The following is an 18,350-nucleotide window of genomic DNA, read 5'->3' as shown; positions in this document are numbered from 1 at the left end:
CCTCCTCCTCATTTGTTTGTAGTCCCTACTCCTACTTTTCAATGGATTTCCCACATTCAAGTCATTAAATTATTTAACCTCTTAAGTAAGTAGCCCATATTATACAAATCAACGATTTTCAAGAATTCATTTAATTTTTTCGAAATGTTGTTCTTTCAATTTTTTAAAAGCGGTAAATATACTCTCAAGCGTTTCTTTAAACCCAATGAATGAACATCTGGCAAAAACATCGATTTTTTCCCATATAAACTAAAAATGTACTTCACATTAAACTAGAGTTTGATGACCTGAGCGTACAACCCAAAATGCATTCACTATGTGGCCGACCAAATCAAAGGGTAATTTACAAATCATCGGTCTAAAGCTTCAATTTACCTCTTGAGCATTGCAAGGCAATTTAAAATAATGAGGTGCCGTTTAGCTCTCGCATATTTATTCAATTCCTTTAGAACTCAATGACTAAAGCTCCCTCGAGTATTGCCTTATTAAAAGCAGAAAAATCACGCACACAAAACAAACACAAGGCTCGCGCGGCTCCTGTGAAGAAGAGCTTGCCTTCTTATTTAAGTGCATGCCCACAAAGTCAAATTGATCTGATAAAAAGGATGACTTTGCGAAAAATTGGCAAACGAACTTGGCATTGGCTTGAGAAATTACGTCTTTGACTCGTTAACATGGAAGGTTCGATGCAGACGTCAAAGCTGAAAAACAGAGCCTGCGGGCCTCCCGGCATCTATCTCTGCTGTTGGAATTACAGAATTTGCTATAATTCAGTTCTTTTCTGCACAATTATCACGTCCGGCGGATCGCAACACGCATAATTGAGGTAATTGCACAGAGCTTAAAAAAAGGTTCAAGTTAAGGGTAATCACAAAGCGATTTCATCACGCCCATAGGGATTCCCGGCAGACTTTTTTGCTCTGGATTTAATGACCGAGCGGTGCGAGAAGACAAAAAGCGATTTTTAATTTGCATCAGCAGCCACTGGCAGGTTTTGAAGAGTTTCAGCGCAGCTTGCAAGTTCATGGGGGGTTATTGTTGGGCGAAAAGACGAGATCCGCGAATTCAAAGAGTGGGGGCGCACACGACCTGAGCCAGGGAGCCCCGGTGCTCAGGTGGGGATCCACAGTCTTACCGTGCGACTTGGCCTGTGAAAAGCGAAACTGCCGCTCCGCGAGTGCTGCCTTACATAACACGCACGAGCCAGACCGTTTTCAGCGCAATAAGTGGACTTTTCGCTTCTTGGCAACTACCCTTCTTCTACTAGTGAATCCGCTACCCACTCACCCCATCGAGTAAGTTTTTACCCATTTAAATATTATTCGAACTCTATAATTTCGGAGAGTAAAGCTCTTATTTCCCATATCAAACAAACGAATTATATTAAGACACCGGAATTCGTTGCTTTTGCCCAACGTCGATGAATAATGGATACTAACAATCAGTTGGCCAAATCGGCGGGCCTGAATAATACACGCGTGTGCTGACAGTGAGAGCGTGCGTTTAAATAATTATTACGGCAAAACTCGTTGTGTAATATTGATACGCAGCCGCTTTTGGCTGGCATCTCTCTTCAGAGCACATTCACCAAGCTGGAACAGCACTGCCGAATTACTTGCGCCAGTGCTGCACGGCAGCCGCCTCTGGTGTCGAGGCCTTAATTTTTCACACCACTATACTAATTTTCTAATTCATTTTTGTATCATTAAATATATTTTCATGAAGAAAGATGATGTAGTAAAAATTTGAAAAAAATCCCTTGTTGGATTAGGAAATTTTTCTTTATATGTTGTAAGTCAGGAAGTGAAATTTAAAATTTGTAAAAGGCACTGCCTGATTCTGTTATTGATCTCTGCCTCCTTAAATTTCAATTCCTGCTGACCGTACACGCAAATGGAAAATATTTTCCTTCAACTAGAGAATTTTCCTTTGATTTTCTTGTCCTGGTCATCTAAGCAAATAAAAATTTTTCACTTCCAATTTTAAGAATATTTTTTACATCTTTTAATCTTGTCCAACATTTTTATTTCTTCTTGAAAAAATTTGACATCTGTTCTGAAAATTGTAATTAAAAATTAAAAAAATTAAAATAGCTCTTCTCTGTGTGCTTAATATTATAAACGACACTGTAAACTAAAAAATTTCTGGAGTGAGACATTTCGTACTTTATCTATTTTGACACCTCAGTCCTTAAAAGCAGTACTTTACCTGCAAAACGAAATCCGAGCTGGAGATGATTCTGGATCAAAAATGGCTGAAAAAGATTGGGTGCACTCATTGCTGGCACAAATAAAAAAGTGAACAAGGTAAAGTCTTGAGAAAACCCGCGCCTCGTCCTCCTTGCGAAAAAATCCTTTATTTTGAGCTACATATCAAAGAATTAATTTCTGACTCTATTATCTTACGAAAATTTTAAAAGGAAGATTTCCGAGTGCCTCGTCAATTTCAAACGCAATTTAGTTTAGTTCGAGAATCATTAAATGGATGCCACAAATTCCGTGACCTTCAGAAACACTGACCATGAGCCTTAAGGTTTTCATTAGGATATTCTCATAAAAAAACTAATTTTTTGTCGAGATTAATATCCTAGGACACAAATAGTCATTTGCGTGTGCCAACAGAAAACATCGGCCATTGGCACTTATAATTGGGAGGTCATTGTTGTGGTTTTCACTTCTGTTTGAGAGACAAAAGGCCCAGGTTCAGCGAAAGTTTGCGGCTTCTAAATAGCTTTGTCGTGGAGTATTCCAGAAGAAATTAAGCACCGTTGATTGCTTTGTGGATGCGTTTCTGGAAGCTGGGATTAGAGACTTCATTACGATCAGTTGCCTATAACGGTTGCATTTCACAAAAAACGAACGCATGCCTTGAGTTACAATTTACTCCTCCACTGAGTTATAGAATGTTGTTAAATAAGGCACATAAATATTTTGCAATAAAATAAAAACAAATTTTCCAAGCAGGTATATCCCTGAACTATTTTATTTTTTATTTAAAAATTTAAAAAAAAATCATAATGCAAAGATTTGTCTATTGTGCGCGCACGCATACATTTTTTCCCCTCACTGATCTTGCTAATTCAGCTGGAAACCATATGTTCAACCGCAAATTTTGTCTTCAAGCCACAATTAAGCCAAACTAAAGTAATGCTACTTGCTAACGCACCCAAACAAAAAAAACCTGTCATGATAATGACCTTTCCACGAGAGCGCGAAAGGAACAGTTTCCCGATTAAATGCAAATTCTTGCCCCATATATGTAGCCACCGGATTCATTGCTTTTCGGTTCGCCTTGGACAGGCGTCTAACTTTCGAGCCTTGAAATGTGCTGGGGTTTTTCATTTTTGAACAATGTTCGACTGGTCTGTTGGGAGAAGAGTGATCCTTCAAGGCGATCAGACACTGAAAGCCGTTTTCCGGCAGACTCCGCGACTTGTTTGCGTCTCTCCTGTACTAGGCGGAGTATTTGTTGTAAAACATTTACTGCACTTGACCCCAATCACCTTTTGCACAGCGGCGCGGAGCGCAAATATTTAGTCGTTCACCATACGTTCAGTTTGAAATAAAAATATGAAAAACTATCACCTTGTCATTTTGCCAAAAACTACGAGGGTCAACTCATTAGCATTAAGGTTAGAGTCGTCGTATTCCAACCGGGTGCTGGAAAGAAAGGGAGAAATTGAGTAGCCGCAATTAATAGAGCCCTGTTAAACAGTTCAAAATCACGTGTCGAAAAATGCGCTCGAAGGTCGCCCGGTTGTTCAAATTGTTGACCTTTTCGCGAAACTGTCTTCTTGTCTAGATAATCTGGGTTCCCGGTTTGAATTATGGTGAATTTGGAAGTTGAACAGCGCCACGCGACCCTGAGTCTTGTTCAAAATGTTACGATCGCGGCCGATCAGGTAACAACAACTTTCTGACCAATCAAGATCAGCTTCCTCGTCGGCATTTTTTTCGTGCGGAAATCGCAACTACGCGTCCAGCGAACAAAACCTTTTGAATTGCGTGCACACACACACACGCCATATATGCTGAAATGCGAAAGACAAACGCGACAAGCGACGTAAATATTTAAGATGAACACACTGATTGTGAGATATTGCATTATATTATTAGCACTGTCTCTGTCTGTCGTTGGTCAATCACGTTGCCGGCTTGCATCTATTAATCAAATCCAGTCGCACTCGCTGTTGCACTTTACTTACGTACGAAGTGCACTTATTTCTCATCATCACACAATTCTATTGCAAGCAGATCTCCTTTTAAGAGTCTCATACTAGTCGAGCTGCTCAACTGGATTCGACTGCAGGTCAGTTATGCTAATTGTATAAGATGAAGTGAACCGTATACAATTTCTAGTAATGCTACATTCGTAAGTGCGTGTTGTACATCATACAATCAAGTTGAGTCATGTGTTTTACTCGTTGGTTCTTTTTAATCCAGCAACCCACTCATTTAACAATATTTAGCAACCAAAAAATTCAATTTTGTTTTGTGCCTTATATTTTCAAGATTGAACTTATTCGTGAAGATTAAATAAACGGCAGCTCAAAAGATATAGATCATGGCTTTCGTGCAGACTTAAATAAGTCATTTAATAAAAGCAGAATAAAATTATCATTTTATGGCTTTGTACTGCAGCACCATTTGTTTTATTCCTCTCATATTTTTCTTTCCAATTCTTTGCGGCTATGGCCATGCAAAAGCGAGAGCAAGGCTAAGATGACATGCAAATATAGGTTTTCTCAAATATTTGCTGATGCAATGCAAGTGATTCCTAATTTTCACGTCAAACAAGTGGTTCTGGAAACTTCCTTCTTATAGTGCCTGAGTGAAAATTCAGAGTAAATACGGTTCAGATTAAATGTGTTAAACTGCCTGGCCAGAGCAAAAGGTGGGCTCGAAGGAACTCACTAATCAGCGTAAAGTATTATCAAACCCAGCACTTCCTCGAAGCTCTTAAGGCGAGTTATTTTAGGTGAAAGTGAACACGGTGGAATAAAACCGAGCGGTTCATTCGTTTTCAAAGGCACATCAGCATTTATTGCTTCATTAGCTCGTCAGTTATTTCACACTTGCAAAACCAAATTTTGAATGAAGGAAAAGGAAAGGACCGCACTTTCGAAATGTGTGCTCATCGCTCGCACCGCAGCTTTGTATTAGACGCACTGCAAAAATTAATTACTCCTGATCCTGATGTCAAATTTCCTGCTGTTTTTATATATTGCAATTATTTCCGCATTTTATTCTACCCCTTAGTATAATTGATAAACCCGCCCAGCATTGCTGCTGATTGAGAACTCATACAACCACAAGCAAACAACTTTGGTAGTACATTAATTGGCTGCTGGACTTGTACTATAAACCTAATTAGCATTTTTGACTAATAAAAAATGACCCAACAGAGAAGGAAATTCAGAGCAACATAAATGAATGGGACATATAATATCTCTGCTGATCCGAAATAAGCTAAAAAAATCCAGTTATTAGCCCACATTTGTAAATGTTAGTTGCTCAGTGCGGCGAGACATTACGTTTTTACTTGACAGTTTTTGCAGTATTTTGCTAGTTCTTTATACCCACTCTTGCATTAAACTCATTCAATTATTTGTATTTTTTATATTGATTGTGCAGGAATAATCTAGTATATATGGTATTTTCTAAATAAATTTCAAAACATAAAATTTAGGGAATTATATAAAATGGAACTGAAATAAATTTATGAGACCTTAGGCGCCGTAACAGCTCCTGCATGTGTGCATTATGACAAAAAATTCTCTTGAATGATAAATTTTAACCATCAATCCAGATCAAGGGGAGATGCATTTTTAAATTTTCGATTCTGATAGTAATTGTTTTTTATGGAACTTTCACGCAGTTTGAGGGGTTTAGATGTTTGATTCTTTGTTACGCTCTTACTGCGTCTCAAGTTATGTATTTATTTTTGCACAATCGCATTCAAAGAGATCTTTTGTGGGTCTGGTGCGCCAGAGTGTGGCCAGCCCTGAAGGTCGTCGCATTTTGCCTTTCCTCCTGTTCATTTATCCGTGAAATTAGACTGCACCGGATAATTTCATTTAATTATTACCACCTGCCGAAAAGTGAACGTGCGTGCATGAAATTTAATTTAACACGCATGTGAGGTGATTATGCGTTTGCTCTTCACGACCACTTTCACTGACCAGCGCGTCGATTCTAAGGATAGGGCAAAATCCCATTTTTGTCCGAAACGCTGCGGCCATTGTTTATTATTGCGCAAAGGAAACGGGTTCTGCCGCTACTGCCTCTCTAACGCGAAAAGTGCATAATTTACGTCAAAAGTTGATCAACCCGCGGGATCAACGCACTTTCGACCTTTCAGCTCTGCGTATGACTTGCTTTCTTCATTTATCTCTGTGGTGTGAGTAAGCGTGTTTGCATTCAGTCTGGTCGTTAGATAAGACTGCCCATTACTCGTGCAAGTGCTCTTGCACTAGAGACTCAAGTTCATGGCGCGAGTCCGTTGCATAAGCACATTTATGCGGAATCACAGCTAAGCATAATGCGCAGAAACCGAACTATTAGTCAACAGCTCCTTTAACAGATTCAATGGGCTCTTTGTAAGTGTGTGCGAACGTGCTATTCGTGAATGTTTTTGAAAAGCACACAGCAATTATCTAATTTACGAGGTAATTCAAAGTTGATTAGCAACAGTGTTTTGGTTCCTGGTGTTTTAAAATCGGGCAATTAACTATTTCATCCTGTAATTATGCGCCACACCATCTGATAATTTAATTTTAACAAATCTCGTCTCCAATCAGGCTGGTAGTCGCAAATATATGCAGCTGCAGATAAATTACTTCCTCTTGAGTGCCGGGACAATTAACTTGATTCCAGAACAATGTCACACATCCTTACGAATATGAATTTTTACTTCCTTTGTTTTCGCGAGCACGCAAACCTTAAAAGAGACTATTTGTAATCTGGGAGTGACACGCAATGCGTATACGCAAAACCGGAGTCTTTAGAAACATTTATTCTCCATATAAAATATGCATACGGAAGAATCATCGACCAACAATTACTCAACATCACAAATATTAGCAGCTTATGTCACAAGTCGAATATTCAAATGAAAGAATTACATAAGGAAATAAATAAAAACAATAGATATTCATGAACAATTAATCTTTTCCGTCATGAAATATACAATCAGGTTCAAAATGAAGACATTTGGCTCTTCATTACGTCAGGGTTAAAGATATCCGCCTCTCACCAACTGAGCGTCGAACGACGTCTTATTCGTGGTTCGATATTGATGATTTTAGTCTTTTTTTTTTTTTTTTTTTTGCTCTTTTTATCCTTGTCCGTCCGAGGACCGGGAAGGGCGCGCACTGCACTAGCACGAATGCTGAAACCCGGGTCCCAATAACACCGCGAACGGATAACATGGGCGCACCAGGCCGCACAGGGACCCAGCCCACTGAAGGGCCACTTGCCTCTGCACCGAGGACTGCATTGAAACGCTAGACATTTGTCCCGTGAAGCCAAATCACGCATGCTGGAAAGGTGCAAACCAGCAAGTAGCGAGTCGGCGCCGGTGCGCCTCCCAGCCCGTCGAGCAATTTGAGCAATTCGAGTCACTAAACTAACCACTTTTTGCCATCTCTGACATTGGGTAGCCAGTATTAGATCTCCGAACTGCTCAAATACCTCACATTGCTTTGAAACTCCTGAGAGTGCCTTAACAATGCGAGCCAACGGGCTGGTTGCAGAGCAGAATATTTAAGGTTTTTTTTCAGAATTTTAAATGGTTGCAACCCATAGCAGAGGCGGCTGTGCGAATTGGGACTCTACACCCTGATGCAGCAGGCTCGTGCGAGTGGGAAGCGTCCGTCTTAGTCCACATTATTTATACCTTGGTCGCCATTTAAAATTATGAAAATACTTGAAAAACTCCACAAGAATTAATGTCAATACTCAATAACGATAAGGCGTGGTTGTACACACAGTTGGTGCAAGGGGTAAATGATAACCCTGAGAGTGAGTGATCAACCCGCAAAAGTGCGGCACCACCATTAGAAAGGGTCATGCTGACCAGAGAGTCACTTATGAAGGGGAACGGGAAACAAAACAACACAGATCACACATTGTGACTTTGCTACAAATAAATTATTCACTCACTAACGGTAACTGTCTTTCAACGCGTTTGCGGCAATATTCCATCTATTTACCACGTAAAAGTATCGTAGCCAAGCATATAGTTCTCGTTGGCAACAAAACAAACCAAGACGGGTCTTTATTAAACCATGCTTGTGCGTCCAAAATATCCTTTTAGAAATGTTTTTGAATACTTGTTATGCGTTTCAAATAAAGATATTAGAAGTTAAAATTATGTTATTTACTGTTTCACTAATCACTTTATTTTAAGTGTTGTTAAGAATGAGAGGCTAAAAAAAGTAAAAAATTGTTTGTGTATTGGACAGTAGTTATTTCGGCCCCTCAGGCCTCAAAAGCAGTGTTTAACCTGTAAAAAAATCAACCTTACGGAGGATAAATCACTACTGTTGAAAACAATTCACCAAACTAACTACTAATCACACCTCAAAAAAGTGGTTAAAATTTAATAAGTATAGTAATTGCCATTGTTTATCAAATATTATGTTATTAAATTCTTCACACCTCTAGTACTAGAAATATAATTTTATCTTCACAAAACTCCTGTCTACCTGTGAACAAGTAGAGGAAGGTCACGGTCCGCAAGCTCAAGGATTGCCTCCGGCTCAATAATCTCCGAAAATTAGGCCATCTGCGATAAGATCGAGCATAGCGATGAGGCCGATTCTTATATAACAAACCGCTACAGATTAATTCCATTATTTTTTTATTAATTGATTCATCTGTCTGCCTGTTCACAACGTCTCATTTTCATTTTCAGGGATGGAGGTGCTTCTCAGGTTGTGTGCGGCCGTGCAGTCGCTGGTGCGCCTCTTGACCGGGCCGCTCTTCTGGCTGATCAACCTGCGCCCCGCTCCCCCTTGCCCGCCCATCAAGGAGCCCCTAGTTTTCATGAGTGCCACCGAACTCGCGCGGAGCATCAGAACTGGACAGGTGAGTGGCAGAAAAAGGAAAATCAACAGATGCGTGCACAACTTTCAATTAGCGGACTAATTTACAATTCTGAAGGATAACCTGTTACTCGGCATTCTAGATGTTAGGAAATTTGTCAGCGCTGTTTTACCCCGACCGATTTGTTTTGTTTTTGCAAAAAAACTGGTTCACGCGTTTCAGGCGAAAATGTCAGCTGTTATTTTTCACGAGTTTTATGTGAAATTTGTCGGTGGAAAGTGTATTTTTTTTTAGAATTGCAAACCGTAAACCCCATATATGATAGAGATCCCCTTCAAAAAGTGTGCGATGACGAATTCATAAGTGAAAGCTATATTACCCTGAAATCAGAAAAAATGGGATATATTGAACACGAAAGTGTGTAACAGACAAATTTAAAAGCAACCAGGTATTACACTTTTTTGCTTGCAGCTTCAAATAATTGTATGTATTCTTTAATAATTTAAAATGTAAATAAATTTACTAGATTTTAATCACAGTTCAAAAATGGTAAAAAGATAGTCATCACCCAGTATATTCGTGCAGAGTCGTTTGATGCATTTGATGAGTGCTACTATGGCAGCCGTGTCTTATGCACTGTGAACTCGTGCCTGTTTATGTAAAAGGCCGATTTCCAGTTCTGGTTACCCATGGCAGGAATGCCACAAAATCAGGATTTTTAATGATTCGTCATAATATTCTGTGCAAGAGAAAATATTGGAAATTATTGAAAAAATAAACCTAAACAGCTTTGACTTCATGAATATAGATCATATTTTAAAGTCCTACGCCTTAAATGATTCTAATTATTAAAATTCATTTGTAAAATCGGTCGGGTTACTTCAAAGCCTAAATTAGTAATTGGTCCAATGGTTAATTCAAAATTTTTAAAGGTTGTGCTGACGAATGGTTTTGGAACAAAATATGGAGGTGGCAGATATTAGAAAAAAAAGCTATTTTGGCTTCCAGAAAAACAAGTTTTTGATATGTTATGTACTTCCTGCTTGCAGTTCGCTCGGATTTTTTTTCTAATATTATGACTTAGTTGTGTTCTGAATATGACTGAAAAAAGCTTTTGAAATTTAAAAGTTAAAATATTGTCACGCGACATAAATGTTATTTTTTATTGATCTTCAGAAATCTTGAACATTTTATGGTTTCAGAGCGAATGAAACAAAAGTGTATAATTTGAAATGAACTGCCCTGATTGCAAGATCAGCGCTGGCAATCAAAATAATTTTGTCTACTCCTCGATATGAATATGCGAATTTGCAAACTTGCACACTTAACGCGCGCAGCCGGTTTGGTCCACGCGCTGAAAGCTGGTTTGTTGTTATAGCTCAGGTATGTGTTATGCAAACGCGGTTATATCACATTTGGCCCACATGCTTCACTCTCGGTGGCGGCGAAAGTTTTGCAGCCGAGGAATCGTGGCGACCTTTGATTCTTTCCTCGCGAAACGGCGATCCAGTTTCCCTCAGGAGGGGTTTTCCTGCCGCGTTTTCCCCGTTTCCCGGCGCCCAACACACCAATGTGGGTCGCACGCGAGAAGGCGCCGCGCTATTTCGAAACCAAAAGTGGCTCGTTCATTGACTCCTGCCCGCCCGCCCGTCCGCCCGCGTGTGCCTGTGCCGCGCCGCGCGAACCAACTGAGGAGAAGAGAGATGCCTGGCCGAAAATGAAAGTAGTGCGAATTCGGCGCCACCCAAAGTCGGCGGCGTTGCACAAGGACCGGCGATGCACCGAGTTTTGGACATTCCTCGAGTACTCCTCTGACCCAGATTGGCCGGGTCCCCAAATAAAGTATAAACAATGGTGGTTTGCAAACGCGTCTCTCCGCATTGGTCCTTAAAATTAATTAAGTATATTTATCTTATCGTTTCGAAAGCTCTGCTGGCTGCGTGTGCGTTGCGAAAAAGAAGAATTGAATGATTACCGATCCAAGGATGACGGCAACGATATCGAAATTATAATAAGTCTTGAATTCGGCCTTTTTTGTTGCAATCAACATATAAAGATAATAAGTTTCTTTTGTTGTGAGAAGCATAGAAAATCAGGCTTTGCTTTGTTTTTACTAGTAAAAGTTGTAACATCATTCAAGATAAACGTTAATCTATTAATCAGCGGAGAAACCAGCCAGTGACAAAGAAAATATAGCACATCAAACGCGCTATTAATTCTTGTTGAAAGAAAAGTCAAATTAAATTAATGAAAGACCTCGATTGAATCGTTTTGCCACCATGTGGAAGCCATGTTAGAGTTTATTGTCTAAAATACCGAAGGGCATTAATTAAATTCACATTAATCTTGACAACTCCCTGAAGGTCTGATCTGTTCCTTTGTAGACTGACTCTTTTCTGCCTGAAACCTTATTGCATGCCTGGAGAATTTGATAACTGAACCAAAAATACCATATATTTTGCGCTTAAAAATTAAATAAAACGGTCTAATATTTCCTTGATCATGAAAAACAATCGTATTATTTTATTTTTTGAAGTTGCCGCCCAAATAGTGGGCTACGGATTTTATTTTTGAAAGATATATTTTGACACGCACAGAAATTATTCTTAATCGGCTAATCGGCATGTATCTCGATCCTGCGTCATTTCCGCACAAGCTTGAATTTCAAGGAGAACACACTCTCGCTTCGCTAGCATGTTTTTTAGATTTATAATTGGCGAACAAACAAAACATCTCATTCTTAATAGAACGCGTGTGAAAACAACGAAAAAAACACGTTAAAAGCTTCTAGCCCGCGCACAATTCCGTGAGTCTTGGTCATTGAATGTCAATTTGATCATGCAATGTTACTCTTTTGCCTTCCGACCCTGCGGGTAAATGAATTATAGTAGGAATATTGAAGCGAGCTGATCTAGCGGAAGCGCTTTCATAAACACAATTAGACCGTACCATTGAAAGCTCAGGTCAATTTTTAATGAATTGAGGAGTGGGGGCTCTAAATTCGTCTTGGTTCCCGCGCATTCGGCACACACTTTTATTGTTCTAAATGCTTGAAAAGTGAACTGACTTTACGTTGAGGCTTCAATTCGATTTTATTGTTTTAGCACCGCAAAAACAACAGCAAAAGTGAAAACACCTTGTGTGAAATATTATTAGCAATACCGTTGATTGCTAAGTAAATAAAACTTCATGTAGTGTAGCAAGAACGTCTTGACAAACATTGTTGTATGACCTCATATTTTTTATCGAAGGCCAAGAGTACCTATATGAGCATTATTGTTTTAAACTTTGAAATTAGCAAGCGTCTAATGGACTGTTTAAACACCCTCTCACTAAGCGTGAGTTCATGGTTTAAAATTTGTTTCATACTACTGCAAAAAGACCATTTATCAAGTAAAAAGCAATTATTTAAAACAAATCTCTTCCTGTATTTTTATTATTTTAAAATTATCTTGCGACAAAACTGTTTACCCCTTAAAATCCGCTTAACAGGAAGTAATCTATATCCTTCCGAACAATAAGAGCACTTAAATTACAGGTTCCGTTGTCCAAATGCAAAGGCCAGCGGGCAAAACAGCGCAGTCCTTGGACACGCGAATATTATCAATCAAGTGATCAATTTCCTCGTGCCGTAGGTGACGAGCCGCAGCGTGGTGCAGGCGTACGCGCGCCGCATCACCGAGGTCAACCCCGTGCTCAACTGCATCGTGGAGGCGCGAATCGCGGCCGCCCTCGAGGAGGCCGACGCCGTGGACCAACTGATTGCCTCCGGCCAGAAGACGCTCGAGCAGATGGAGAAAGAGACACCCTTCCTCGGCGTGCCTTTCACAGTCAAGGAGAGTTGCTCCGTCAAAGGTACCAAATTAGCGCGTATTCTCGCAAGTGCAATGTGGCTGCAATTTACACAAAACCGGTTCCTCTTGACGTCATATTGGTCCGTTTCTGGGCCAATTAATTGTTTGTAAATATTGCGAATATTAGTTAGCGGGCTACGCTCCTAGGCAACTTCATTCAAAAGCGTTGAGTATAATGAGCAGTGACGCCTCGCCGTCGTAACAGGTTGCATCACAGAAAACAAATAGCGCAGTGTTAGTGATATCATTCTTTGAAATTGAAAAAGCATTGCTCATTTACATTTTTTCACATCGATAAATTATTCAACCAAAATACAATAGCTTATAATTACATGCAGTGAGCAATCATTGAAGGAAACTTTATTAATCATTAGTAATTTACCTTGTGAAAGTTCAAATAGTGAAAATTGACATAAAATAGAGATATTTAAAAACGTAAATGGCTATATACTTAATGTTTTTAATCAGTACATTTTAAAAGGGGGGTACGGCACAGGGAGGGTAAGTTGCGTTGCTTTACAAAATGCGCCCTCTTTTTTTGTAAAAGCTGTCGATAGTATACAACGGCCGGTGATTCAGTTAATTATGCAGCATGGATTTTGTTTTGCACTTTTGTAGACCTGTAAAGCACCGAGGGGCCAAAACAGTAGCTGTTCAGTACAATAACATGCAAGATAATTTTTCCCTTCCAATTTTAGCTCTACCTATCGTGATCCAAAATCACATAGAGTTGATCAATCTTTTTTGTTTTAACTATTTTAATTTCATTTAAGAGTCTTTTTATCTGGGTAAAACTGTATCCTTAAAGAACACTTGAGTCAAAATGTACAATCAGTTCCATCAAGTCTAGATTGTTAAAGCAAGCGACAGAATCTTAATTAAAAGAACGACCTTGCTCTGACCAAAAGAATGATGAAATTTAATGATAATGATAAACAAGAGCATATAGAGCAAAAATAATGAATTAATCGCACAACGCTTATTCATAGCATAGAGTTAGCGACGCATGGCCCGTCACGACGCCAAATTAAAATAACGATGCGTCCATGTGCTCATCGTGAATAAAAAGGCTCTCGCCGCGTAATAATTAGCAAACGCAAACCTTGAACGCGACAAGGCACACCTTGATTTTGGCCCGTCAAATTTATGCGCTGCAAGTAGCGGCCAGACATTTCAATTTTTGCTGAAAATGGTTCGTGACCTTTTCCAGGGATGAGCTACGTGGTAGGCTCGGTCGGTCGCAAAGGCCGGCGCGCCGAAAGAGACGGAGGCGCCGTGGCGTACATGAAGAAAGCTGGCGCCATCGTGCTGGCCATCACCACCACCCCTGAGCTGTGCCTCAGCTGGGAAACCAACAACCTGGTCATCGGCTCCACCAGCAACCCGTACGACACGCGCAGGACCTCGGGAGGATCGTCTGGTGGCGAGGTCAAGCTCGTTTAGTTTTCCTTTCAGCGGCGTGGAGAGGGAAATTATTATTTATTGAGAGAAGGATCAAGACCAAATAATTGCACCAAGAAAACTGCTTGAAATAATTTCTTGACCACGGTTGGAACTAAGAGCTTGATAATGCAGAGCAATGTTTTTATCAAAGCCATCTTCTACGATTCTTGAGTTTTTATAAGTTATAATCAAATTTAATGGCGGAAGCTATTTTGTATAAAATAATCCATTTTAAATGGAATACTGTTGGCTAATTTTATGTTCAATAATTATAACATTTAAAAGATAAAAAACTAGCGATTCACACTCTAATCCTCACAGCAAATTATTTTTTGTTTAAAAATCACAGGATCAGATAACTCCTGTGCACTAAATTGAAAAAAACGGAAATTATGAAAATCCAACTCTGAAAATATCAATATTTGGCGTTATTCCTGACCTGAAATATTGTTACAGGCGGCCATAATCGGCGCCGCTGGCTCGGTGATTGGCCTCGCTTCAGACATTGCTGGATCAATCCGCATCCCGGCCATGTACAACGGAATTTACGGGCACAAGCCAACACCAGGTAAGACCTCCCCCTCAGTTCAGTCATTCGCACGTGTTCTAATAATGTTTTTTTTCATGCAGGAATCATACCCATCACTGGACACTACCCGTATGTGGACGAAGACCCCAACTTCCTTAAGTACTTGGTGATTGGTCCCATGGCAAGGTACGCCGAGGACCTGAGGCCCATGGTCAAAGTCCTTTCCGGCGAAAACGCCGCTAAACTCAGACTGGATGAGAAAGTAAGTTACCTTTATTTCAACTTGCGATTTCGAAGAGCTGGAGGGACATGCCCATGATAGAGTCAAACACTCTAAAATTGCTGCACCTGTAAATACATTGAAATCAAACTCTTACACGTACACGAAGAAATAATATTATTTACAGGCCTCATGAGAGAATATCAAAAGAAGAACTGTTTCGACAAATTCCCCTTGGAAAATAATTCTGAAGTTTTTTTTATCTTTTAACAGGTCGATATATCCAAACTCAGGATATACTACATGGAAGACGCAGGTTTCTCGATGGCCGTGCTGCCGGTGGACAAGTCAATCAAAAAGTGCATCAGGCACTCAGCCGAGGCCCTGAGGAAGGAACACAACGCCTACGTCGAAAAAGTACTTTTATTGATGAGCGAAACTAGTCGAAAACTGAAACATTAATTTCGCAGGCCAAGTTGAAGGAATTCGGCCAGTCTCTGGAGATCAGCTCTGCCGTGTTCTTCGGTATGGATGGCATACCTGATCTACTGAACAACCCTTACAACCCCAAACAAAGCCTAAACCTGTACGTGGAGATCCTGAAGTCGTGCTTCGGCCTGTCTAAGCTGGCGTTCTCCACACTGGCCTTCTACTTCTTGCGCGACGTCAACTGCTTCATTCCAAAGAGAAAGTTCCAACACTACCTGGCGAAGAACGAGGCCCTGAGCAAGAAGCTGAACCTGCTGCTCGGCGACGACGCCGTCCTGCTCTACCCGACGCACCCCACGCCTGCTGGCTTCCACAACGAAATGTACGTCAAGACCTCAGGTGTGCTCTACGCCATGGCAATCAACACGCTCGGCCTGCCGTCGACGCAGGTGCCCGTCGGCTTCAACTCGCAGGGGCTCCCACTTGGTTTTCAGGTTTGAGCCAAATTTTTATCATAGATTGGGAGCTATCATGATGGCGGGGATTTCCTTTCCTTTTTTATTTTTAAATTGAGCGATTTGCCAAATTCTAATATCTTGATTGAAACAGAGGGATACTTCAAACCTTTTCTCTCTTAGATAATTTTATTAGAGGTTTCAGCTGTGTAATTTTAGGCGGCGGCTGACTGCTGAACTGCCTTTAACCGAAGTTCGGCCCGGCGGTGGTTGAGCATTTTTTTGCTGGCGGCTGAAAAAATTTGAAAATTAACGTTTGACTGGCCAAAACGGTCAGCGACCAATTTATTCCGACACTTGATTTTTTTACCTTTTAACTGGCGTGGCTGGACCAGCTTAGCCAAAGTCAAGGCGGCTGGCGGCAGACCACGTAAGCTAAAATTAGACGGCTAGCGCGGCGCAGCGAAGCTGGCTGAGCTGTATAAAATGATGTATTTTTACATATCTCTGTGATTCCCATTCAAAGGATCTCTATGGTTTCTTTCTGCAAATAAAAGAGAGCAAACGCCCACTCACAGACCAATTATCGGCAATCAAATCCGATCCAATCGCACTCACCAGACAAAATAAGCATTCAGTCTTGTTTCCAGCAAATCGCGTTTTGTATCTAAACACTTGTAGAAAAATTGCGCTCCGTGCCTCGGAGGTATCAGGTGAATAGCTGCTAACGAGTAACCCCATCACAATCACACTCTCTTTGTATCACTTGTCGTTGATTAAGTGTTTTTTTTCTCGCAGGTGGTGGCGGGACCAAATCAGGACCGGCTCAGCATTGCGGTCGCCGAAGAACTACAGCGACTGATGGGGGGCTGGACGCCACCGGGGGCCTGCGTCATGTAAGGAGTTGTGCACTTCAAACTGCCATGAATACCGAATTAAAACATGAGGAAAGGAAGAGGCACAACGAACACAAAGCTCGTCTCAGGAGCGCGTCAAAGTGGCTGGACTCTATAACGACGGGTTGAGTGGACTTTCGACTTTTCTCGCGAGCGTACTGACACCGCAATAAGAATAAATGTGCTTGGTTGCGTTTGTACTGATGTGGAAATATTTATATTTGTGACTATACGCACTCGTCGTTTTTTTAGTGTTAACACATTATTAATCCGCAACATTTTTATTAATCGACTATATTAGTTTGAAAAATACGCACGAAAAGGGCGAGGCTGCGCCTGTTCAAATTTGAAACTCTTTCTAACAATTCTCATCATGTGTGCATGTATTTTTAAGAGAAAAGATAATTATTCCAACGTGCCTTTTAAGACTTTAGGGAACTTTTGTTACTCTGTGACAAGCATTTCGCTGGAACAGACTCTTTGTTGTTGGATTGATTATTATTCACTATTTTGCAGTCATTAACAGGAGAAAGCAATTATTAGAACATATCTATAAAACGTACAAGCTGTGCGATGCAAAGACGAAACATGAAAAGCAGTATGTAGTTAGAAATTGTGTAAAATACAAGTCTGCTAATATTTTAGCAGAAGAGTGTTTGAGAAGGGGAATTATCGCCAGTGTTACGAACAAAACTTCACATTATTTTCTCCTTCCATAAGTTGTTGCTCAAATGGAAAAGGATCCAGACATTAATTGTAATCTGAACTTAAACTATTATACTATTTAAGTAATTTTTAGTTCCAACAAAATGCATAAAACTGAATAAAAATTGGCACATTCAAGATGAAACCAACCTGCAATATGTGTTCCAAACGCTTTAGAGCGTTTTCTGAGTTTTCTTCAACGTAATATTTAATCCTAAATGGAATCAATGTGCGTTAATTGAATTGAAAGGCTTTTGGTCAGGTTGCCTAGTAAATAAATGCATTTCAAACACCTTTTGGTCTGCACATATATTGCAATTTCTGCAATAGACTAGCTATTTTAGTTGGAAATAAAAATCCTAAACTATTAAATATCAGGCAAACTTGAAATCGTTCAGGATGTGCAAGACGCTGGATATATAATGTAAGCAGGGAATGACAAATACTAATGCACTTTTCAAGCAAATGAGTGCTGCCGTGTGGTTTTTTAATAAAAAAATTTAAAATCAAGCAAAGGCTCTGAATGGGTGTTTTTATTTTTAACCTGCGAAATGCAAGACCCCACACCGAGTCCATAAATAGATGGTGAAAATGCGAGTAAGCCCCTGAGATATCACGACCGGCAAAAATGCTTTCTTTTCGGGCGAAAAAGCAAAACAGCAGCTGAGCTGAAGCAGAGGGAGATGCAAAAAGGCCGGCGTGCTCCATTAGGTGTCTATATCAAAAGAATTTAAATGCGATCACGCAGGCATGAGTCCATCAGCAGGCTTCC

General features: G+C 40.3%; 1 protein-coding gene across 1 annotated transcript; it reads left to right on the top strand.

Moving 5' to 3' along the window:
* Nucleotides 1–1,113: 1,113 nt before the first annotated feature.
* Nucleotides 1,114–18,083, top strand: LOC135938548 (fatty-acid amide hydrolase 2-like). Its single transcript, XM_065482233.1, has 9 exons — nt 1,114–1,295; nt 8,917–9,089; nt 12,683–12,902; nt 14,112–14,329; nt 14,801–14,912; nt 14,975–15,135; nt 15,367–15,510; nt 15,564–16,016; nt 16,776–18,083. Exons 2-9 carry the CDS (start codon nt 8,919–8,921, stop codon nt 16,875–16,877), a joined length of 1,581 nt encoding a protein of 526 aa, XP_065338305.1. The 5' UTR covers nt 1,114–1,295; nt 8,917–8,918; the 3' UTR covers nt 16,878–18,083.
* Nucleotides 18,084–18,350: the final 267 nt, after the last annotated feature.

Source organism: Cloeon dipterum, chromosome 3 (assembly GCF_949628265.1).
Source record: "Cloeon dipterum chromosome 3, ieCloDipt1.1, whole genome shotgun sequence".
NCBI classification, from domain to species: Eukaryota; Metazoa; Arthropoda; class Insecta; order Ephemeroptera; family Baetidae; genus Cloeon; species Cloeon dipterum.
This window is presented reverse-complemented; position numbering and strand designations above follow the sequence as displayed.